This window comes from Schistocerca serialis, unplaced genomic scaffold (genome assembly GCF_023864345.2).
Source record: "Schistocerca serialis cubense isolate TAMUIC-IGC-003099 unplaced genomic scaffold, iqSchSeri2.2 HiC_scaffold_1260, whole genome shotgun sequence".
Lineage (NCBI taxonomy): Eukaryota > Metazoa > Arthropoda > Insecta > Orthoptera > Acrididae > Schistocerca > Schistocerca serialis.
This window is the reverse complement of record NW_026047470.1, coordinates 1368688-1393562: the sequence shown is the minus strand read 5'-3', so window position 1 is coordinate 1393562 and position 24875 is coordinate 1368688. Positions and strand designations below refer to the sequence as shown.

Below are 24875 nucleotides of genomic sequence, written 5' to 3'. Positions count from 1 at the left end.
GTAGGTGGACATCAACAAAATATTTTTGCATTCACTGCAACAAAAAAACCTTTGTTTTAATGATTGCCAACCCTTCTTGCTTTTCTATTCCATGACACTCTCTCCTCTATTTTGTGACCACACAAGATTAGATTAGATTAGATTAGTTTTTTGTTCCATGGATCCGTGCTAATGAGATCCTTGTGGCTGTGGAACCTGCCCTTCTTTGAACTTTTCTGATGTCCTCGTCAATCCCATCTGGTAAAGATCCCATACTGCACAGCCATACTCTAGCAGAGGATGGACAAGTGTAGTGCAGTCAGCCTCTTTAACAGAAATGTGGTATCTTCTAAGCATTCTGTCAATAAAACACAGTAAGTGTTCCGCCAATAAAACACAATCTGTGGTTTGCCTGCCCCATGACATTCTCTATGTGATCATTCCAGTTTAAGTTGTTCATAATTGTAATTTCTAGATATTTAATTGAACTGACAGCCTTTAGATTTGAGTGATTTATTGTGTAACTAAAATCTAATGGCTTACTTTTAGTACTCATATGGATGACCTCAAGCTTTTCATTATTTAGAATTAATTGCCACTTTCTGCACCTTATATAAATCTTGTCTAAATCATTTTACAATTGGTTTTGACCTTCTGATGACTTCACTAAATGTTAAATCAGATCATCATCTGCAAACAATCTATGATAGCTGCTTAGATTACATAGGCTAGAAACAGCAGAGTGCCTATAACACTTCCTTGGGGAACACCATATGTCACTCCTGTTTCACTTGATGGCCTACTGTTAATTACTATGAAATATGACGTTTCTGACAGGAAATCACAAATTCATTCAAACAACTGAGTTTATGCCCCTGGGCACACAATCTGATTAGAAGCCACTTGTGAGGGATGGTATCGAAAGTCTTTTTGAAATCTAGAAATTTGGAATCAATCTGAGAGCCCCTTTCAATAGTACTCATTACTTCTTGAGGATAAACAGCTAGTTATGTTTTCCTACAATGATATTTTCTGAGTCTGTGCTGACTGTGTGGCAACAGACTGTTTTCTTTAAGGTAATTCATAATGTATGAACACAGTATATATTCCAAAATCCTACTACAATTTGATGTCACTTGAATGAAATCAGTTGGATAATGTTTCTTGCAGCAATTTAACTCCATAAGTTAAAATTGCTTGAATAGGAATTTTGACATATCTTTCTAAATCTATGATAGCACAAAGCATAGCTAACATCATATGCCTCATTGTCTGCCTGCATTGCTGAGTGGACAGCATGATTGACTGCCATTTGAAGCACCCATGTTCAATTCCTGGTATTGCCAGGGATTTGTCCTTGGTGGCTTGGTGGGAGGACTGCAAAGGGGTGCACTAACCCTCATGATGCCAACTGAGAAGTTACTTGACTGAGTAGTAGCAGCTCCGGGTAATGCAAATTGACAATGGCTGCGAGAGCAGTGTGCTGACACCATGCCCCTCCAAACCACATCCAACAATGCCACTGGCGGAGGACGGCACAGCAGTCAGACAGTACCAATGGGCCAGTCCGGGCCTGTGGATGGAGTTTACATTTTCACACACCTCATTTGGGCATTCACTCCTGTGAGTGACATTTGATACTTTTTCTGAGACTGTCACTAAAAAATTGCACAACTTGCCCTACATAACTGTTATGATATTAGGAAAGAAGTTGTTATCATTAGTAGTCTACAACTTCCACTAATTTTAAGAAAAATTACTGAGTAATTCATGTGGTACTTAAGAATTATTAAAACCATCTGCTAAAGTACATAATTAACCTTTACACCAAGTGGTAAATGTTTCATTCTAGCAGAGACAATCAAATGCCTAGATTTCATTTGCAATCTCCTGCAACCATTCCTGTTCATGTAAATCAATTAAAATGATACTTAAGTTTGTAAATGAGTAATTCTTTGTCATGTTGTTTGGTATGAAGTAAGTTAATATGATCTCTTACTAAAGTCACACATTAAACTGGGCCACACATTAGGTTTAAATTTTGAGAAATTTTCTGTAAACACCGGTATCTGTGAATGTCATTATTTTATCAACTTGCATTCAAGAATACTCCACTTCTACATGAGGAACTCCATGACTGGATTAATGAGACTCCAGAAACAACAGGTCAGTGCGTCTGAAGAAAGCCTAATCTGATTGTGGGAAGCTGTAGCTACAATCCCAGTACATCTCGCCAGAAATATGAGAGGCTAAGGGAGAAATTTAATGACTGCAAGCAACACCCAATGGTCCCAAACAAAATGAAACAATGACTTTTCTTCCATTCATAAACTATACTCCATTGATGCCATAGCAAGTGAAAACTCAATATGTGAAACAAGACTAAATAAATGCTCAGCAGCAGTTACATTCACTGTAGTACAGCTGCTATGTGCCCATCACTGCTTCACCCATCTAAATTGAACTTTTTATATTCAGTAAATTTACTCATTTTTAAATACAACAGTATTTCCATATATGCAAATACACTAGAATTTATAGGGTTATTTCCCAGCATTAGTAGAATTTAAGACAATGACACTGCTGCTCAGAGTTTCACCTAGAGAGAGTGTAGACTAGTGTAAGTGTCTTGTGTTCTGCAGGCATAGACATGTAACGAACATATGCTGTGACGTTTGGCAAGCAGAACTGAAGAGGTGTGGCCGCGGTGGGAGTGGCGGGAGCGATGCGAAGGAAGATGGCGACGGCAGGAGGCGAGCGAGGGGCGGCAGTTGCGTGATCGGTGGTGGCAGCAGGTGGCACCGGGTGGACGACAGTTCCGCTGCTTTCCAGGCTGGGAAACTGCCTCATCAGAAGAGGTACAGCATCAGTTATGAAAATGTATGTTTAGAAGAGATGCCGCTTTGCTAACTGGCAGTTGTGAAGTGACATTTTGGCCTTTTTTTGTTTGATGTTTGTGGCAAAGCAGCTTTGAACCCATAGCATCCTCTCTCTACTTTAAGACATCCTCTCTCTATCTTCAGTCTTCCATCTTGAAGTACATAAATCTCTCAGCACTGAAGTTCTACAACAAATAACATTTTTATGAATCCTCTCGTTTCATCTGCATAATTCTAGCAGCCTTTTTTTTTGTTTTCCTTACCTTCACTATACTACATATTCATACATGTAGTGTGAGACAAAACATAAAATAAGTTTTTACTTCCACACAGCATACACCTTTCACTGCATGTACCACCAGATTCTGAACAGCCAATAGTTGTGGTTATTCTCAGTAGCATGTCTGTTTTTCTTTTCTTTTTTTCTTTAATTTTTTTCACATTGTCATTGATTATAAACTTGCCAGTAGTTTTATGTTATGTTGGTGGTATGTATTGATGACCATCATAAATCACTTTGCTGCATTCTAAAATCTTTTTCTTAGAATTTAATATCAGCTACGTTTACAATATCCCCAATCACCATTATAGGGGATTTAAAAATGTAGGAATATTTATGGAATTTCGATAGTTGTGTCACAATATACATATACAACAATGTTATTTGTTGTTACTATTATTTCTCTTTTCTTGAAAAAGTGTGAAGTATGACTATAATGAATATATTACTAGGAACAAAAGTGCCCTCTACACAGATTTCAGGAGTTTAACACTTGCACAGATAGGAGACTTGTAGATAGTGTAAACTATTGGTCCAGGAGAGAGGTAAGGAGGATTGAATCATGATGTCTCAAATGCACTAACTTCATAAGCCTTCAAGTTATTATGTATGATTATGACCTAGGCACATTCAGTTCTAAGCTCTGCACAGTAACACAGTTATTAAATGGAATTTGATTCGTGAAACAAAAACAATGCCCTAAGTTACTGAATTTTATTATCCCTAAAATTTGTATGGTAACATCAGTAATGCAGTCACCACATACTCTCATCTGTCACTTGAACTGTCTCACACTTATTACCACTGAGTAAGCCAGTTTCTTGAAAGTTATCACTTAAAGAGATCAGCAAAAGAAAGTGCTAACCCACAAGAGTGTAATTTTGTGTTACTGCATTTGATATGTTGGTTATATTCAAAACCAAGAACAGAAATTCAGTAAGACAAAACACTTTTGACAGTTCCTTCTAGCTGTAGAGGTGACACCACTTATTACAAGCATGTGGTGCATTTGAAAATAAAACAAACAACGTGATCAAACTAATCCCTGCTATACTGAGGGTTAGTACTTTCTTTCACTTGACTCCTTCAATTCCCACCTACAAATTCTTAACTCACTACCTTGATAAACCAATGTAACCACTCCATACTAAATATAATGATTACCATGGTCCCACACATCTCTCCAGATCGACGTCCCACTTCAGACTTCCTTCGAACATTGCTACCTGCCAGTTCACACCTGCCTCCACAATAATATCCAGCAGCCCATACTACTAAAGGTGTGCTAAAGATGCAACAGAAAATTCCAGAAAATATCTGTCACATAACTCATAACAAATTCAAAGGAACACAATATCAAAGATATAGTGGTCTGCCAAAAGATATTGTGAGCTTACAATAGAAACACATTATGCGTCATCCATCCAGAACATACAAAAAATTTTATGAGTAATGCGATGCAGCTTAAGACAGAACTCAACAATTTTCCGTAGAGTTCTGAAGAGTACAGCAGTTATAATGTAATTAGTATTAACTCTATAATACAAGGGTAATCCCAATAGTAAGGTCTCCTTTTTTTTATAAGTACATAGACCTGTTTATTTCTACAATAGTTTACATCAGTTTACAGCTTGAACATTTAGCTATTTTTTGACATAATCACCATTTCTGTCCATGCATTTTTATAGACGCTGTGGTAGTTTTTGTATGCCCATCTCGTACCAGCTCGCTGCCATGCTGTTCAGAAAGTTATGAACCTCTTCTTTCACCTCGTCATTGGAGCTGAATCACTAGGACCACAATTAACACTGACAGGTACTGTGAGACTCTGAAAAAACTTAAATGGGCAATTTGGAACTGGAGAAGAGGAATGTTGAGCAAGTTCATAGTCATTCTCCATGACAATGCTTGCCCACACATCGCTCAGCAAACTGTTGCTCTCCTGCAACAGTTTCAGTGGAACATAATCGCCCACCCACCCTATAGTCCTGACTTGGCGCCCAGTGACTATCACCTGTTTCCTAGGTTAAAAGAAAATTTGGCTGGAAAGTGATTCAGCTACAATGATGAGGTGAAAGAAGAAGTTCACAACTTTCTGAACAGCATAGTGGTGAGCTGGTATGACAAGGGCATACAAAAACTGCCACAGCATCTACAAAAATGCATCGACAGAACTGGTGATTATGTCGTAAATTAGCTAAATGTTCAAGCTGAAAGCTGATGTAAACCATTGTAGAAATAAACAGGTCTATGTACTTATAAAAAATAGGAGACCTTACTTTTGGCATTACCCTCACACTATAACCGTTCATAAAAGTAAGTTATTTCTTACACATACTGCACTGAGTGTGTTTTCTAAATTAAATTCTTCTACTTTATTTTTCAACTGCAGGTAACACAGCTGGTATCACAACTAGTTTCGATTATTTGGCAAGTCATGATTAGATGATCTGATTAAAAGGAATGAAAAAGGATGGTAAAATGCTACAAATTCAAATTAGATTCTACATACAATTACAAACATTTGAATACACTTCACAATAACTTGTCAATGTACATGTTTAGATACACTTTGATGAGTTACTATGTAATATAATCAAGTGCACATAGTTGTCTTTACAAGTCAGTTTGATTTTGTAATTTAGTTTCCTACTATTTCTCTTTTCCAACTTTTCTTTCTTTTTAAAACCTCATCTGATCATGACTTACTAAGAAGTCAAAACTGTTTATGATACTATTTGTGAGACCTGAGGTGAAGAAATTCAATAAAAAAATTAGTAAGACATTTTCATTGCATTAAACATAAATAAAATGTAGTCCTTGATTTCTTTCCACACATCATAAATCCTTCTCTCTGGGACCATGGAAAGTGATTCATGTAATTGGAAGAATTGTAAATAGCTAGGCTTAAAGTTACTTGTGCCAGTATCAGCAGTCAAGAATTAAATATACATTTGGAGCAGTATTATGAAGTGTTCTTGTTGGTTAACAAATGTCGAAGTGTGTGTACTGCAAATAAAACAATTAACCATTCCAAAAGAAAGTTGAAATCATTCAGAGCATTCTTTAAGAAGAAACACATAAAAAAATGGCATAAATAAAATTAATTTCCCAAACATTACTGACTAACAAATTTGTGGATTACACCAGTTGGGTTTGCCTTCTATTATTTATTTGCAGGGATCAACACACTGTAGCCATACTGTGATGGAAGCTTGATGCTCCAGTTCATTGCTCTGACAGTGTGGCAAGTGGCACGTTGCTCAATAACTAGATGAGACCCTCTTCATGGCAGGGTAGTTCCTGCTGACAGAAACACCTTGGAATTCTGCCTTAAATCTATCTTCACTCTTGTCCTGCATGAAATAATCATAGATCTTTATGTTAGTTTTCTAAAAAATGGTTGCAATATATTGCTCACACACCTATGAGAAGTTATGGTTTGACAGAATGAGATCAGTCCAGTAATCTGTGTTGCACTAACTGCACACTGCAGACTCCTTTTCACACAATGTAGAGGCTCTTGATGTAACTGACGAGGATTTCCTAGATTCCAACATGGATTAGTCTGTGAATTCAAGTACACCAATAAGTGCAGCCATGGTTTCTCAGGAAAAAAGAGCATTTCAGGATCAACCCCCTTAATATGGACACACTGCAGTACAATGTTGCACTATAGATAACAAACAATGCTATCTGAATTGGTCAGTTGATGCAATACTGTTACTTTATAAGGTTCCAATTTGCATCTGTGCACAGCTGTGTGACGTTGTGTTACTGACAGACCATTCTGAAGTGCTAAACGAGACAGAGATTTTCTCAGGCTTTATTTTTTCAGTTAAAACCAATATGCAACCTGTCACTGTCACACAGTGCTGTCCACTGTTATAATAGTAAAAGAAATAAATGGACATAATACCCAAACGTGTGGGAAGATGGGAAAATGAGACAAAGCACTTGTAACACTGGGAGGAAGTGGTGATTCCTGACATCAGTATCACTGAAATGTAATTGCTAGCTAGTTACTGCTCGAAGTTCATAGTAGGGTTGACTAGGGATGTTCACTGACAATTCCAACTGCTCAATACATTTGTGAATGTTTCGAACTGCATCTTTAACTAACTGTTTTACATCTTCTCTAGCCCCTGTGTCCACAGCATCCAACTCCAACAAAGTCTGAGTTAGTTTCTCATCTAGGTAAATAAATTCTTTACCATTTCTGCAAGAGCCACTAAATATGTTTGTCATACTCTTTAGTGTCTACATATCTTGCAGAATTGTGTTGAGTTGGCTGTTTGAAGGAGGAGGTCATTTGGTTTTGGAAACTGTGCTAATCCTCAATGTAACAGCTTATGCTCGATCTCATCTAGCTCGCTGATTTTGTCTCTCAAAATTTTGTGTAAAACAGTTTTCGTTCTCTAAATTTGAATGTTCATTCTTGATGTCTGCATACATCTGTTCCAAAGTACCCAGCTGCTTCTTTAGTGAACAGTAATATTCCTGAAACTGTTTTGTTGATGAGGTACAGGAATCTTTTGACATCAGAGGTGTAGGAACAAGTGATCTGCTGATCACTAGGTACGGAATCATCACTATTATTCCATCTGTTAAAGTGGGGCACAAGTAGAAATGATGTAGAAAATCAGCACCCAGCAGTGCTTCATTGACATCTGCCATGTTGAAAGTCCATGTAAACAGGGCATTCAGACCTAAATTGACTGTGCATCTAGTAGAACCATACAGCTTAATAGTTGTATCATTTGCTGCCCAGAGCTGTAGAAGGGAACCTGAGGTATGAGATAGAACAGTTGTCTTTGGGATTGTGCTTACTTCAAATTTGGGTTGACAAGAAAATACCTATCTGTGCTTCTATCAAGAATGTATAATCCGCCACTGTCCCCGGAAAACTGAGGCAAACTCGTTTGACTTACATGCTTGAGACATAGGCATTGTTGCATCTTATCATGACCCATGATGCCTACTGGAGGTCATGACTGGCATTTGGTTGTAAACATGGTGTAATTTACTTGTGAGTTTCTGCTCTGAAATAGGAATGAAGGCAACACCCACATGCCATCTACTAGCTGTGTGGTTGTAACCCTGAGTGACATCAGTTGGGGCCAGTTCACTGTGCACAGCTAATCATGGGGAATCTGGGAGATATCTGGTGGCCTCACCATGTTTGTACAGATGTGTTTGTTCCATTTTGGCTACTGGTTGCTGTAATATGGTGCATAATACCTGTTGCTGCTGTAGGTCACCATCGATTCCTATGTACGAGGGTGGTTTGAAAAGTTCTTGGAACAGAATAGAAATATAAGTACTTACATCATTGAAAAATTTCTTTATTTTTCAATGTAGTCTCCTTGTAGATTAATGCACTTGGTCCACTGATGTTCCAGTGCCTTGATCCCACCTTGAAAATGAATTTCCTCTAGGCCTGCAAAATAGTTGTAAACTATCAGTTCTTCATTTGAAGTGAATCTTCATATACCAAGAAAAATTTTCAGTGATGGGAAGAGATGGAAGTCTGACAGAGCCATACCAGGTGAATAAGGTGGGTGTGGCAACAATTCATACCCTAGATTGTGTAATTTCGCCATGGCCACATGGAAGTCTGACAGAGCCATACCAGGTGAATAAGGTGGGTGCGGCAATAATTCATACCCCAGATTGTGTAATTTCACCGTGGCAACACCACATGGAAGTCTGACAGAGCCATACTAGGTGAATAAGGTGGATGTGGCAATAATTCATACCCCAGATTGTGTAATTTTGCAATGGCGACGCCACATGTGTGCAGGCACGCATTGATCCAGTGTCAAGAGTCGCAGCATCAATCTTGCAGATAATTTTTCCATTTCTAATTCTTCAGCTGAAATGTGATTTACCCTGTCAGATGACATGTGGCAAGCATTAGCAATTTCATGCACTTTCAATTGATGGTCCTACGTGACCATTTTGTGCACTTTTGCAATGATTTCTAGAGTAGTGACACATCTTGGCTGACCACAGCGCGGATCATCATCTAAGCTCTCCTGACCAAATTTAAATTCATTTGTCCACTTGGCAACAGTTGAATATGAAGGAGTACAGTCCCCCCAGTGTATTCTGGAAATCAGCATAAATGTCCTTTGCTTTAATACCTTTCTTTACAAAGTTCTTAATCACAGTTCAAATCTCGATTTTTTTCATCTTCGCAAATCACTAAGCAGGAACAACAACAGAGCCGTGTCACCACCACAGTTCTCTTCCAAGAGCACTGACATGGCATGTGTTTACAGGCAACAGTCCAATGAATATCACACAAACATCTCGTTGCGCTAGCACTGACTTCTCGTGTTGATTTCAAGAACTTTTCAAACCACCCTCGTAGTTACGTCATTGATTTGGAAGAGCAAAAATTGGGTTGGCAATCCATAATTTGTTCTCACAGATATCACCCTCATTTGAAATCAAAGAAACTTGGATTTCAGGAGGTAACTTGCTTGTCCATATTGCAGACAGTGCATCATCGAGCATAAGAGTAGTGTCCACTAATTCCCACATATGTTGCCAAAACTAGCAAGGTGTTGTGCAATTTAGAATTTCTATATAAATCACCTACTGAAGTTGTTGCTCCAGTGATTTACACAACAATTGCAGTAAGGCTGCCTCTGCTGTGTCAAACTTGCAAATAATCGAAGGTGATGGGATGATGTCACAGGTAACAGAAGTTTTAGTTACAAATATTGCGCAACAAAGCAGAAAATTTTGATGTATTCTTAATAACGTTGTGGGTAGTCACGACAGTCTTTGCAGTGTTGAACCAAGTCTGCAGTTAGGTAATGAACACCATGTTGTAGGAGCATCACTAAACGTAGCATGTATGGCACTAGGTTATGTGATCTGGGGGTTTCGTCATATGGTACCCCATTGATCATGTGTGCCATGGGAGATAAACTGTAATTCTTCTAATATGACCTAATGGCCAGGTTTGACATGGGGGAGAATGGGTTCATCTCCTCAATTTTCAGTGTGAAAGCACAAACATTTGAGATACAGTATTGGCAGTTAATTTTACATGACAGTTTGGTTCAAGCAAGTTAGTATGGTTTTGTACTGAGGCAGTTTGATCCATCTCACTTATGAGCACAGTAAAATCAGAGTGTTATGCCATATTAATTTATTCCAAATGTTTCACATGGTCACTTTCACTTTTCACCTCACAAATAATTTGCTCCATATCATTTGTCACACCTTGTAGTCCACTAAAAACAGTAATTGATTAGGCAAAATGTCCCAGTAAACTTTGTCTGGTTTCATGATCCATTGTTTGGCAGGAACAAAGCATTATTCGCTACTGACGTACTAATATTTCAGTACCCTTGTTGTGGATCACCGATGTGGGAAATTCCATGCAGATAAGTAGGGGCAACAACACTCACTTAATGTTGCAACAAAATTAAATCACTTTATTAGCATACTACCAGGCACCAAAAAGTATACATGAGCTAAACCAGATACCACAAAAGATATCTTAAACTGAAAATGAAGATATAAAAACACATATTTTGTTCCTAACTCTCTTATTTCAGATGCCATATTGACCTCTGCATGTTGTTATCCCCACAAGTGTACATCAAGAGAAAGGGTAGCTAACACCTGAGGTGAAAGAGTTTTGTGCTAGGAAGGGAGAACTTTAATCTGCAGGTCTAACTCTAATCAAAACTAAATATCTTTTGCAAGCAACTTTGGAAAGCCTACTCTCTGTCATGAAGAAGAAAAAACTTTGCATTATGTACAAAAAAAAATTCACAGTTCCAGGAAGAAAACAAAGACAATATGAAGCATTATTATTATTTGTAAAATGTCTGAAATTAATAGTTCAGATAATAAATATAAAATCTGTCATTAAATAGGCAATACAGAAATCAAAAAACCAGTTAAGTAATATGAGAATTTTGTTATTAAAAAAAAACCATGAAAATAATAGCAGTTCAAAATATAGTAAGGAAAGTTCTGGAACACTAAATAATATAGAAGTACAGTAAAACACTCACCGAAAAGCAGGAGAGGTGAGTAATTGACCGGATACACAAAACAGAAATAAAACTTGCTAGCTTTCTCAATAAATCCTTTGTTGAGCTAGAGTACCCATACATGCACAAAAACAAAAATGCACTCACCCACAAACACAAAAACGAACACGCACACGCATATGCACATGCACTTGTGCCTCTACATTGTGCAGGCTGGAAACACAATGCACAGATTGCATTTTGGCAGGTGGACTGGGGTGAGGTTGGAGTTGTATCGGATGAAGTTGAAGCAGAAAGAGGCAGGAGATGAGAGGAGGGGCCAAAGTGGGTGCCTAGTGGCTCAGAGGTAGGCAGCAGGTTTGCTGACTAGGAATGTCAGAGGGAAAGGTGGCAGGTGTACAGGCTAGGCACCAGGCACATAGGTAATGGAGCTGGTGAGGCAAGGCGCCCGATGAATATGATGTGGAAGCACAGATTGGGAGGGAGTGACAGGACAGTGGAAGAGGAAACAGTTGGGTATGGGGTATGGGGACAGTGGGTTAGTGGAGGTGGAAGGCAGGAAGGTTCCGACAGCAAAGGATTTTTAAGGATAACTTCCACCTGCATAGTTCAGAAAAGCTGATGCGGGAGGGAAGGATCTGGATGAAGCAGCAACCAAAACCCAATATGTTTGCTCACCTGTTTGAGCCACTGGTCAAATTTGTTCTTGGTCCCAGTTTGGCAGTGGCCATTCATTCCAGTGGACAGCTGGGTTGCTTGTCATACTGACATAAACAGACTGTCTAGCAAATTGCAGCAGAATTGGTATATGACATGTCTGCTTTCACAGGTGGCCCTGCCTCAGATGGGATAGGATAAGCCTGTGGTGACAGGCGTGGAGTAAGAAGTGCTGGACTGGTGGATAGGACAGGCCTTGCAGCTAGGTCTTCCATGGGGATATGACACCTGTGACAAGGGCGTGGGATGGATAGTGATGGACAAGGCTGTTGTGTATGTTGGGTGGACAACAGAAACCACTTTATGAGAGATAGAAAAGGTCTTGGGTAGCATGTCCCTCATTTTTGGGCATGGTGATAGGTAATCAAAGCACTGGAAAAGGATATCCTTTGCAGATGATACTTTGAGGGTGGTGGAAGCATTAGGGATGTGTAAGGATATGGCGTGGGGAATCTGTTTGGGGGGGGGGGGAGGGGGTAGGAGGAAAGGGGAGAGGGGGGGTCTGTTTGTGAAGTCCCTCTTGAGACCCTCATTACTTCAGTATACTGGGCAAGTGAACTGTCGTCACTGCAAGTATGCTATCCACAGGTGGCCAAGATGTATGGAAGCGATTTTTTGCTGTGGAAGGGGCCGTCAAAATCAAGGTACTGTTGGTGGTTAGTAGGCTTACTATATGCGGAGGTATGGATGGAGCTATCAGAGACCTGGAAGGTGGCACATTGGGCTGTGGAGGATCAGATGAAGGTGAGACAGTGTTGATGATGTGTAGGGATGAGGATAGTGTGTCTTGGCCCTCAGTCCAGATCATGAAGATATCATCAATGAACCTGCAGTCAAGGTGTTTGGGGTCTTGGGAGGCTATGAAGATTTCCTCTAGATAACCTATAAAAAGGTTGGCATAGGATGGTGCCATGTGGGTGCCCATGGTTGTGCGATGGATGTGTGTGAGAATATAGTTGGTAAGGTCTATGAGGAATGAGGTAGTGGGTTTGGAGTTCGGTAGACAGCATGTTAATAATGACTTCCTTGAAGTAGCTCAGGACATTGGAATAAACAGTTCAAGGGATAAAGCAATGTCACATACATACATACATACATACAACACAATGCTCAGCCATGGAAATTAAGAATGTAATTAACTTCCACAAGACTGAAAACTCTCACAGCATAGATAATTCACAGCATAGATAATATCTCAAGTAAAGTACTGGTACTAAAATCCTGTTCTTCAGATGTAGGCAAAATATTTTTTTCACATATACGAAAGGTATTACTACCATAAGGGTTATTCACATACAGACTGAAATATACTATTGTCAGGCCCCTTTACAAGAAAGATAGTAAGACAGATATTAATAATTACTGACAAGTGTCATTATTTACCTCTTTCCCAAAGGTACTGGAAAAGATTACATATGCAGGAAAAGATGATGAATTGGTCACAATATGAATTTCATATCATCTATCCACAGAACTTGAGATTTTTCACCTCATAAATAAGATTTTAATGACAAAATATTGCAAACTAATATTTTCTGTGCCAATTCATAATATTCTCCTTGAGAAGCTCAGATATTGTAGTATCAAGGATCCTGCTGGTACGTACAAGGTGTACAACTTTGCTTCTGCCATTTTTTGCCCAACATTTGAGGCTTTAATGAAACAAATTGGTTACCCATGTATCATTCAAAGTATTTTCCAATGCTGGCCACTACTTTGTCCCATCTTTTGGGCAGTGTATGAATCCCACATCAAAAAAATTGTTCATCTTTTGAAGCAAATCACAAATCAATCCAGTTTGTGACTTCTTCACTAGATCAGAAGTGTTGGTCAGCCTGGCCATGTGCCATTGATCTAAACAGGTGATAGTCAAAGGGAACAATGTCTGGAGAATATGGCAGGTGTGGTAGTACTTCCCATTTTAATGTTTCCAAGTACGTTTTGACCTCTTTTCCAACATGGGTCGAGCGTTGTTGTGCTGAAAAATCACTTTATCGTACCTCTCCCTGTATTGTGGTAATTTGTCTTTTAATGCACTGCTCAAATGCATTAATTGCATTTGATAATGAGCACCTGTGATTGTATCACCTGGTTTTAACACCTCATAGTACACAACGCTGAGCTGGTTTCATCAAAGGCAGAGCATGATCTTGGAGCTGTGAATATTCAATTTGGTCGTCGATGTGGAAGCATGGCTGGGATATACCCATAATTTTTTGCATTTAGGGTTATTGTAATGAACCCATTTTTCCTCCCCGGTCACAATGTGATGCAGAAATCCCTTCCATTTTTGCCTCTGAAGCAACTGTTCACAAACACACAAAGTCATTCAACATCTCTTGGTTTCAGCTCACACGGGACCCAAGTTCCTTCTTTCTGAATCATGCCTATAGCCTTGAGATGTTTTGAAATGGCTTTCTGTGTCGCTCCTTCTAATCGTGCCAATTCTTTTTGAGTTTGACGTGAGTCTTCACTCAGCAATGTCTCCAATTTGGCATCTTTAAAAACATTCTCTCTTTCACCACCATGCTGGTCTAAGACATTAAAATCACTGTTCTTGAAGCAGTCGATGTGGAAGGTATCGCCTGAACAGTTTAAGATACCATAGTTCTGTTTTCAACTAAATGAATAGTGAAAAAGCCCTCACTCTTTTCATAGCTATATTAATATCAGAGATGTCAGTATCAACTTCATTTTTTGAAACATTGATTTTATGATGGTAGTATCATAGCTCTGAAAGACACAAGTTTAATAGCATTTCATTCTTCAAAATCTGGTATATACTTTCTGAGAAATAACAACTTGGAACTTAGGATTTATTTGTTCTGAACATGAAACTGACTGCTGTCTTATTTGAAACTCCGTGTGTTATTCAGAGATGTTGCATCAGGCTGATAGGGTGCACCAGCTTTATGCAGCTAAGAAAGTCTGCTTGCAGAATGGTATGGTGGAGAAAAGTTTATGTCATCAAGTGTTCTGAATGCTCACCATCAACTTCAAAACTCATTTGCAGCCACTGGGTGCAAAAACTGAAACCAATCCATTGATACAATTGCACATACAGCAACAATGCAATTTTTAAATCATCTTGGGTTGCCAGAACTTGTGCATAGTGGCATCAAATCAGGTGACTGTATGAGGCAACTGGACGCCTTCACATCCTTCCCTGCAACCAGGGAAGAGCTTGATGAGCACTATGCCAGCCACATATGGATAATGGGCTGTGCATCCATCATGCTAGTACCACCTACCTCAATGTATTAAAAGTGGAACTTCCTGTAGGAGAGCTGGTAGCACTTTGGTAAGAAATTTTGTATATCTTTTACCTGCTAAGGTTGCTTTAATGATGTAAAGAACAATCATGTAGTCTCTGAGAACCCTACACTAAACATTCACACTCCACTACCTCCTTTGTTACCACTACTTCAACCTCTGTGGATTCTCAGTGTCCAAATAATGCAAATTTCTCACATTCCATGACTTGTAAAGATACCCTCATCAGTAAAGAGAATTCATTGTAGATGGAGCCTATTGTCCTTAAGTTGTCTCATAACTTTTGCATAAGACGGCAGTCAGTGCTAACTACTGTAATCAGTTCCGAATTAGTAATCAGATTTTGAAGAGTGAAATCCAATTGAATCTGTCTCTATTAGAACTACAATGCTACCTGTATAAATTACTACTGTCTCATTTGGGAAAGGAAAGTTAACACTTCTACATCTATACTCTGCAAGTCACTTCCCCCTTTTCCTGTTCCAGTCACACATGGTGCACTGGAAGAATAATTACTGGTAAAAACCTATATGTCCTCTAAGCATTCTGATTTTATTTTCATCTTCTTTTCACAAGATATTTTAGGAGCAAGCAGTATATTGATTGTCTCTTCAAGGAACATATATCCTTAAAATTTTAACAGTAGACCATACCATGATGTGGAACACTTCTCTTGCAGTGTTTGCAACTGGAGTTGACTGAGTGCCTCTGTGACATTTTTGTGCTTACCAAATGAACCTGCAATGAAATATGTTGCTCTTCTTTAGATCTTCGTTATACCCTCTATCAATCCTATCTGGTGCGGATCCCAGGCTAATGAGCAACATACAAGCATTGACTGTGTGAGCATTTCGTAAGCTACTCCCTTTTCATGATGGACTACATTTCCTGAGGATTCTTCCAATAAATCTCAATCTAGCATCTGCTTTACCTGCAATTAATTTGATGTGGTCATTCCACTTCAAACTGCTCCATAGGCAAACACCTAGATATTTTATGGAAGTAGCTTCTTGCAGTGACTGCTCTGCAATCACACCATAAAGGGCCTTCCTGTTTATTCACAATATGTTGCATTTGCTTAAACAGAGAGTCACTTGCCACTACCTGCAGAAAGCATCAATCTTCTGCATGTCTTCCTGCATTTCACTACAATTATCTAGTGCTGTGACTTCTCTGTATACAACAGCATTGTCCATGAAAAGCCTCATGGAACTTCGGACGTTGTTTACTAGGTTATTTATACGTACTGTGAAAAGTAATGAGCCTATAAGAGCCCCTTGGGCAAATGCAAAGTTTCTTTTATGTCTAAAGACGTCTCTCAATTCAGAAATACATGTGGTGGTTTGCAAGAAACTCTTCAGTCCAGTTACACAGTTGGTCTGAATTTCTATACACTCATATTTTGTTCATTTGGTAGCAGTGCAGAACTGTATCAAATACGTCCCGGAAGTCAATGAACATGACATCTGTCTGTGTGCCTGTATCTACTGCTTTCTGGGTCTTGTAGATGAATGGAGTGAGCTGGGTTTTACATGATCACTGTTTTAAAAACCCATGTTGATTCCTACAGATGAGATATCTGGTGTCTAGAAATGTCATAATACGAGGTGCGACAGTGGTATGCCATTTCTTTTTGTGTTAAATTGGGTGAAAACGTGACGACAAATTATGGTAAGCTTCAGAAGGCTTTTGGAGAGGAGGTTATGTCAAAAACTCAAGTTTTTCATTGGCATAAAATGTTTAGTGAAGGTAGAACGAATGTCGAAGATGAAGACCGCAGTGGACGACCATCAACCTCACGAGCGGATGTTGACTTGGCCAGGGTGCATGAACTCGTACGATCTGATCGAAGATTATCCATGAAAATGATTGCAGAAGAACTGAACATCTATCAAGAAATGGTTCGTCTAAGAATAACAGAAGATCTTGGTATGAGAAAGATTTGTGCAAAAATGGTCCCCAAAAATATCACACCACAACAGCAAGAAACACGGAAAAATGTGGCAGCCAATCTGTTAGAGCAAACAGAAATCAATCCAGAATTGTTGAGCCATATTATCACTGGTGATGAAAGTTGGTTTTTTCAGTATGATCCAGAGACAAAATGCCAAAGTTTGCAATGGTGCTCAAAGGGATCATCCAGACCAAAAAAAGCTCGCATGTCAAGGTCAAAAGTGAAATGCATGATTGTGTGCTTCTTTGATTCCAAGAGAAGTGTACATAAAGAATGGGTGCCTCCTAGACTAACAGTTAACCAATATTACTACAAAGAAATTTTAGAAAGACTTCGTAAAAGAGTTCTTCGTTTCCGTGCCAGTATTGCTGATAATTGGATTCTGCATCACGATAATGTGCCATCCCATACTGCTGTGTCAGTACAGCAATTTTTAACCTCAAAACAAATTTCAGTACTACCACAGCCACCTTATTCACCAGATATCACTCTGTGTGACTTTTTTCTATTTCCAAGAGTCAAAACGGCGGTCAAGGGACACCATTTTCAAACAACACGAGATGTCCAAAAAGCTGTGATGAGGGTCTTGGAGGATATTACAGAAGATGAGTTCCAGAAATGTTACCATCAATGTCAGAAGCACTGGAAAAAGTGTGTGCAATCAGAAGGGAACTACTTTGAAGGAGACAACACTAAACTTAACTAAAACGGTAATCAACATTTGTTTTTCACATCAGTCTCATTACTTTATTGTTGCACCCCGTATGTGAACATAAAAGAGTGAGTTTTTTCAACTGACTGACCTGGGCTTTTTTCTGATCATCAGGAACAGTTTGCTCCTCTAGAGACCCAAGGTACACTTCTGCTAGAAGATGGGCAAGTTACGTCACATACTCTGTGTGCAATTCAATTGGCATCCTGTCAGGTCCAGCAGCCTTTCTGCTGTTGAGTGATTTCACTTGCTTTTCTATCATTTCATTACTTACTTTGATTTTTCTCATTTTGCCATACGTGTCATGATCTAAAGGAGGAACTAAAGTGCGGTCTTCTATTGTGAAACATTTTTGGAAAAGATGTTTAGTATTTCAGTCTTTTCTGTGCTACTCTCTGTTTCAGTACCAATATAGTCACAGTGTGTATATACAGCTGAATTTTTATCAGTTTACTGATTTAACATAACAGTAATACTTCTTATCTGTCAAGTTGGTAGACAGAATTTTACTTTCAAATTCATTGAACACTTCATACATTACCCTCCTTATGCTAATTATGGTTTGTTTGGTGTTTGCTTGTTTGTGAGACTTTGGGTACATTTAAATTTGTAATGAAGATCTTTTTGCTTTTGTAGTAGCTTTCTAACATGGTTATCAAACCATGGTTGATCTTTTCCATCTCTCACAATTCTGTTTGGCACATACCTGTCTAAAGCATTTTGTAAGGTGCTCTTGAACTTCATCCCTTGATATTCAACATTGTCAATGCTGGTTATGAAATTTTTTTGTTGACCTGTCAGGCAATCTGAAATCTGACTCTTGTCACCTCTTGTTAAACAGAAAGATCTTCCTACCTTCCTTTGTACTCCTATTTACAGGTGTATACAGTGGTGCTGTAATGGCCTTAATCTCACTGATTCCCTTTTCTACACTAAGTCAGTTTGTTATCAGTGGGTCTCATATGTTATCTTCAGGAGTTGGTTTTCTGGTTTCAGATAAGCCCCTCAAAACAATTTTGCATGATTCTCTGCCCCTACTAGCCATCATAATTACTTGAGTCTCTCAGTCTATAGCTGGTAAGTTAAAATTTCCATTTAAAATTACAACATGACCAGGACATTTACATGAAACATTCTTCAAGTTTCCACTCAGATGTTCCATCACTACTGCTGCTGAGGCAGGGGTCTATAAAAGCATCTGATAACCATGTTTCATCTGCCTTTAACAGTTGACTTCACCAAAGTATTTCACATTCTGAATCTGTACTAATCTCACCAGACATTATCATATATTTTATTGCTAGAAATGTTCCACTACAACAAGTGCTCAACCTACCTTTGAAATAAATGTTCCAGTCGGAGTTCAGAATTTCAATCCTACTGACATCTGATTTCAGCCACCTAGCAATTCCTACTACTATGTGGGGCTTGTTATTATTTATAAGTGAGACTGATTCTGTGACCTTTTCATAGACACTCCTGCAGTTAACTAATACTACATTAACATTTTCATTCTCTGATATGATGAATGCTACCCTGTCTGGATTCAAAATGTGAGTTTTTGGTCCTGTGAACAGATTTATCTAATCTAAAAAGACCACATGTGCACGCCACATGTACTCTGCTATCCTGGTAGCAACCTCCTGAATTTAGAGCATGCCTGACCTATTACAAGGAATCTTAAATTTTCCCACCTGATATTGGAGGTCAAGAAATCTACATTCAGGGTCATCACAGAATCACCTGAGCCCCTAGTTTAAGACATCCACTTAGCTCCAAACCAGAGGATTGTGATCAGTTCTGGGAATGATGCAACAAAATGATAGCTCTGCATCCACCCCACAGCAAAGCTGGCTGTCATTACCAAATCAGCCAGCTGTCTGTAGAAACTGAAGATCACCCCTGAACCCAGGCAGTAGGAGTCATTTATGCCAACATGAGTCATGATTTGCAGCTGGGTGCACCCAGTATGCTCAGTTGCTGCCAGCAGAACCTCATCCACATCTTGGATAAGGCCCCCCTTGCAAGCAGCTTGGACACTGGCCTCCTTTTCTGACCCACCTGCTATTTCTCTGAGTAACTCCACCACTCATCTAACATTGGATTTCCCAGTGACAACCAATCCCACCTGGTGTACTTGTACAGACCTCTCTGGAAGATTGGCCCATGTCCCAACAGCCAAGGCATACTGGCTCAAACGTACTGTCAGTAGTTACTGAAGTGTAATAGGGGCAGCCACACAGATACCTCTGTAATTAATATGATTAATTCAGTTTACAGTATCTAAAATTTTGTTACTATGATGTTAATTTTCAGAAATGTTGTGGCTAAAATTTATTAGTTATCTTAGCAAAACTATAGTTAAAGATTCAGTAAAAGTAATGTATTTTATTGGAAAACTGACAAAGCAAATATGTACTTGGACTTACTCCATAGATGTACTTCATAAGCTGATAAATAAATAAATAAATAAATATAGATATTAAAAGAGACTATACATAGTTTAGTGAGGACTTTGTCAAAAATCATCTGGATAATAACAGAATTATAGTATCTCAGAAATATCTGGAAATATTTGAGGCTAACAGCTCCTGAAAATTATTAATAGGGGTGGACATGGAGAGGTGGGAATGGTTAGTCACTGAATGTAGATGAAACACAATACAAGCAATTCAGTATTGTACAAGACCTGATGACACCATTAGAAATAATGAGCAAGAGTAAATGAAACAAAATATTTTAAATTTTTGGGTGTTTACATTGATAGGAACCTGAGCTGGAAGTTACACATGTTACAGATTATCTTAAATATCAGATCTGCAACTTTTTGTGTTGTGGATAATATCAGATTTTTGAGAGTAAAAAGTTGAAAAATTGATTTACTTTTCCCACTTTCATTCACTTATGTCTTTTGGCATTGTATTCTGAGGCATAACTTCAATATGGAAGAAAAGTGTTTCTTACACAGAAGGATGACATTTGCCATCCACCCTTGAATCTTCTTTTAGACAGACCTTTAAACATTTGGGCATACTGACAACAGTCTCACAGTAAATTTACTCCCTTATGAAGTCAGTTGTAAACCATCAGCCACAGTGTAAACACATCAGGAAAATTTTATGTTACCCATTACTCACACTCAGCCTTAACATGGTGTACAAAACATTTTTGACCATTTACCCACAGATATAAAGAATTTAACATATGTGTGTGTGTGTGTGTGTTTAACAGATGGGGAGATGGGGAGGGGGGGGGGGGGAGGGGGAGAGAGAGAGCAAGAGAGAGAGAGAGAGAGAGAGAGAGAGAGAGAGAGAGATCATAGTGGATTATAAATCACTGTATATATGTAAAACAAATGTAGCAGTGCTGGGAAAGAACCAGAGTGCCAAGCAGTAATATAAAGCACTGATGCTCAAGTCGTTATGGGTACTGATATCTGGCTAAAGCCAGAGATAAGTTCAGCTAAAGTTTTTGTGAAGGACCTAACAGTGTTCACCAGATGTGGCTTGAATTCAAAGAAATAGTATCAACAGCAATTGGGAGATTTATAAAAAATAAATTAACAAATGACAGAGCTGATCCCCCTTGGTACACAAAATGTGTTAGAACATTTTTGCAGAAACAACAAAGAAAGCATACCAAATTTAAACAAATGCAAACTTTCCAGGACTGGTGATCTTTTACTGAAGCTCAAAATTTAGTGGGGTCTTCAGCGCAAGATGCTTATAATATGAGGTCTGTTCAAAAAATTCCGAAACATTCATAATTTCACATCATTGGTGTGTTGGAGCAAAATGTGGTAGGCATCCCTGCACATGCCTGTGTTTAATGTGTAACTGTTGGGAGTTTAATTGTTGTATGTCTGTTTATTATTGTTCAGTGCTGTATTGAGTAGAAAGTTGTGTTGCACAGTTTGTGAATTTTGAGGTGCAAGAGTTAGAGAAGCAATGTGTCTGCATTAAATTTTGCATGAAATTCTGGTGGTCCCACCTGCTTTATTTATTTTGGTTGTTGTCCTCAGTGTTGACGTACTGTGTTGCTACATTGGCTGAAAAATGGGTTGTGGATTCCAACACACACTACTGCAAATTATATAGCTGACAGGTGCACAGCTGCATTTCACAGTACTTTAATTTTCACTTGGCACAACCCCCAATATTACACAGTTATATGGCCAGTGCACTATTGTTAAAACTTTCCACAAGCCTCATTAAAATTTGCAGCCAAAACTCCACACACTTCTACGATAGTTTACTGTTGAACAGCTAAGAGCAGTAAAACCTAACCACAAAGTTCACAGTTCTTGAAGAATAATCAGGTACATATGGAGCAGTCACTGTCACTGGTTTTTTCATGTGGCCTAATTGTTTAACACTTATTTCACAGTTAAATTGAAGCATTGTTGTTGTTCTTACCAGCACAGGTTACTCATCGGAAACTCGACCGTGAACTGACTGTCTCATGACCAAAAATCAGGCCCTTATATATCATCACAATAATAGGTGCCGAAAGTATACAGTGTTTAAAGTTAAATTTACAGAAATTACAATTAAAACTTAACTCACTCAATTAACTGAATACATTGAAAAATTGGTTCTTTTTAACAGTTTCTTCTACTGCAAGAGTTAGGCCAAATTATTTGTTTAAATCATGAAATCCACAAATATAGTTATGCAAACAATACTTTTGACAAAAGCTGTTAATTACTTTGGAATTAATCAAGGGCTGGTTTTGCTAACATGTTTCTGAATAGAGCCAGATAGATACTTTTAGATTACTAGCATTTTGTCTTCCAAATGTTTACAATTATTACAGAACTTATATTTGTTTATATGTCAACAATGGAATTTAAGTTATGAAACAGTTATTGATTTCTCCCTATAATGAAAGATACCAACTAGGAATAATCAACATAAATTAGAAAAATCAATTACATACATAAAACTAAGCACAAAATGAGATCTGATGTTAAGACCTTTAGAACTGAGCACCAACCTTCCTCTTTTACAGAAAACATATTATATTCATGTATGTTAATAGCAAATTGTAAAAACTGAAAAAACCAATTTAAGGAGGCAGATGGCAAAACAAGAGAGGAATTAAAATTATCCCAGCTTGCTTTGTCACAAACTCAAGAACCTTTAGAGAGACACACCAAATGATGCAGGAAGGCTAGGGAGATGAGTGCTTAAGCCATACTTGGTGTTATGAATAGTTCACACAGTTTAAAAATGGCCAGATGGAAGTTAAAGATGACTCTCATTCAGGACTCCTCTACCAACAATTCTCATGTCAGGAACATCAACAAAATTGTGTGTGCCAGTTGAAGACTGACTGTTTGAGAGATTGCAGAAGAATGTAACATTTCAGTTGGATTTTGTCATGAAATCCTGTCACAGCATCTTGGAATGCATTGTGTTGCCTCCAAGTTCGTCCCACAGCTCATGAGTCAAGCCCAGAAAGACCTTTGCCTCACAATCTGTGAACAGCTCTTGGATTGTGCAAATGAGAATGAGCTGTTCCTTAAGAGAATCCAAAGTTTAAAACCCCACCGAAAGGATGAAGATTTACAGTGAGAGACAGGATAAAAGAAAATTCACAGGCAGTGCTTTGTGTGAACCAGCAAGAGGCATACCAAGACTGCTTCTGGTACTGGAAATGGCAATGGCAGCTGAGTATCAATTGTAGAGGAGAGTGTTTCGAAGGAGTAAAAGGTAAGCATAAAAAAATTTCGTGGACAAAGTTCCAGAAAATTTTGAACAGACAAAACTTTGTTACGAAGCCTGGCAGAAAACCCAAAGAGATCCTGGTCATATGTAAAGTTTGCTAGTGGCAAGACACAAGCAATGCCTTCTCTGCATGATAGCAATGGAAATATTATCGACAGCAGTGCTGGTAAAGCAGAGTTACTAAACACAGCCTTCATAAAATCCTTCACCACAGAAGACAAAGTAAATATTTCAGAATTCTAATAAAAATAGCTGCCAACATGAGTAACTTAGAAGTAGATGTCTTTGGAGTAGTGAAGCAACTTAAATCACTTAGTAAAAGTCTTCCAGTCCTGACTGTATACCAATTATGTTTGTTTCAGAGTATGCTGATGCAATAACTCCACACTTGACAATCATACACAACTGCTCGCTCAATGGAAGATCCGTACCCAAAGACTGGAAAGTTGCACATGTCACACCAAAGTTTACGAAGGCAGTAGGAGTATCCCACTAATTATAGACCCATATCATTAACGTTGATATGCAGCAGGATTTTGTAACATATATTGTAGTGTTCAAACATTATGACTTATCTTGAAGGGAATGTCCTATTGTCACACACTCAACATGGATTAGAAAACACCATTCTTGTAAAACAACCAGCTCATTACTTACACGAAGTGTTGAATGCTATTGACAAGGGATTTCAAACTGATTCTGTATTTCTAGATTTCCAGAAGGCTTTTGACACTGTACCTCATAAGTGGCTTATAATCAAACTGTGTGCTTATGGCTTTCTGTATCAGTTATGCAACTGGATCCATAATTTCCTGTTAGAGAGGTTACAGTTCACTGTAATTAATGGAAAGTAATTGAGTAAAACAGAAGTGATTTCTGGTGTTGCCCAAGGTAGTGTTATAGGCCCTCTGCTGTTCCCTATCTATATCAATGATTTAGGAGACAATGTGAGCAGCCGTCTTAGGTTGTTTGTAGACGTTGCTTTATTGTCTATTTAGAAAATATATCTGCATGGCGTGAAAATTGTCCCTAAATATTGAAAAGTGTGAGGTCATCCACATGAGTACTAAATGGAATCCATTAAACTCTGGTTACATGATAAATCAAAATAGGTCACAAATTCAACTAAATACCTAGGAATTACAGTTATGAACAACTTAAATTGGAACAAACACATAGAAAATGTGGGAAAGGTGAAACAAAGACTGTGATTTACAGGCAGAACACTTAGAAGATGCAACACATCTACTAAAGAGACTCCGTACACTGCACTTGTCCATTCTCTTTTGGAGAATTGCTGCATGGTGTGGGATCCTTAACAGATAGGATTA

The 24875-nt window shown here is 38.4% G+C and overlaps 1 protein-coding gene across 1 annotated transcript in view; it reads left to right on the top strand.

Moving 5' to 3' along the window:
- LOC126438124 (pro-neuregulin-2, membrane-bound isoform-like) overlaps window positions 1–24875 on the top strand; it is a 185604-nt gene that overhangs the window by 111951 nt on the left and 48778 nt on the right. The window contains exon 6 of the mRNA XM_050090490.1: window positions 2666–2837. Within this exon, the coding sequence (XP_049946447.1) occupies window positions 2666–2837 (172 nt within the window). The remainder of the gene's footprint in view (window positions 1–2665; window positions 2838–24875) is intronic.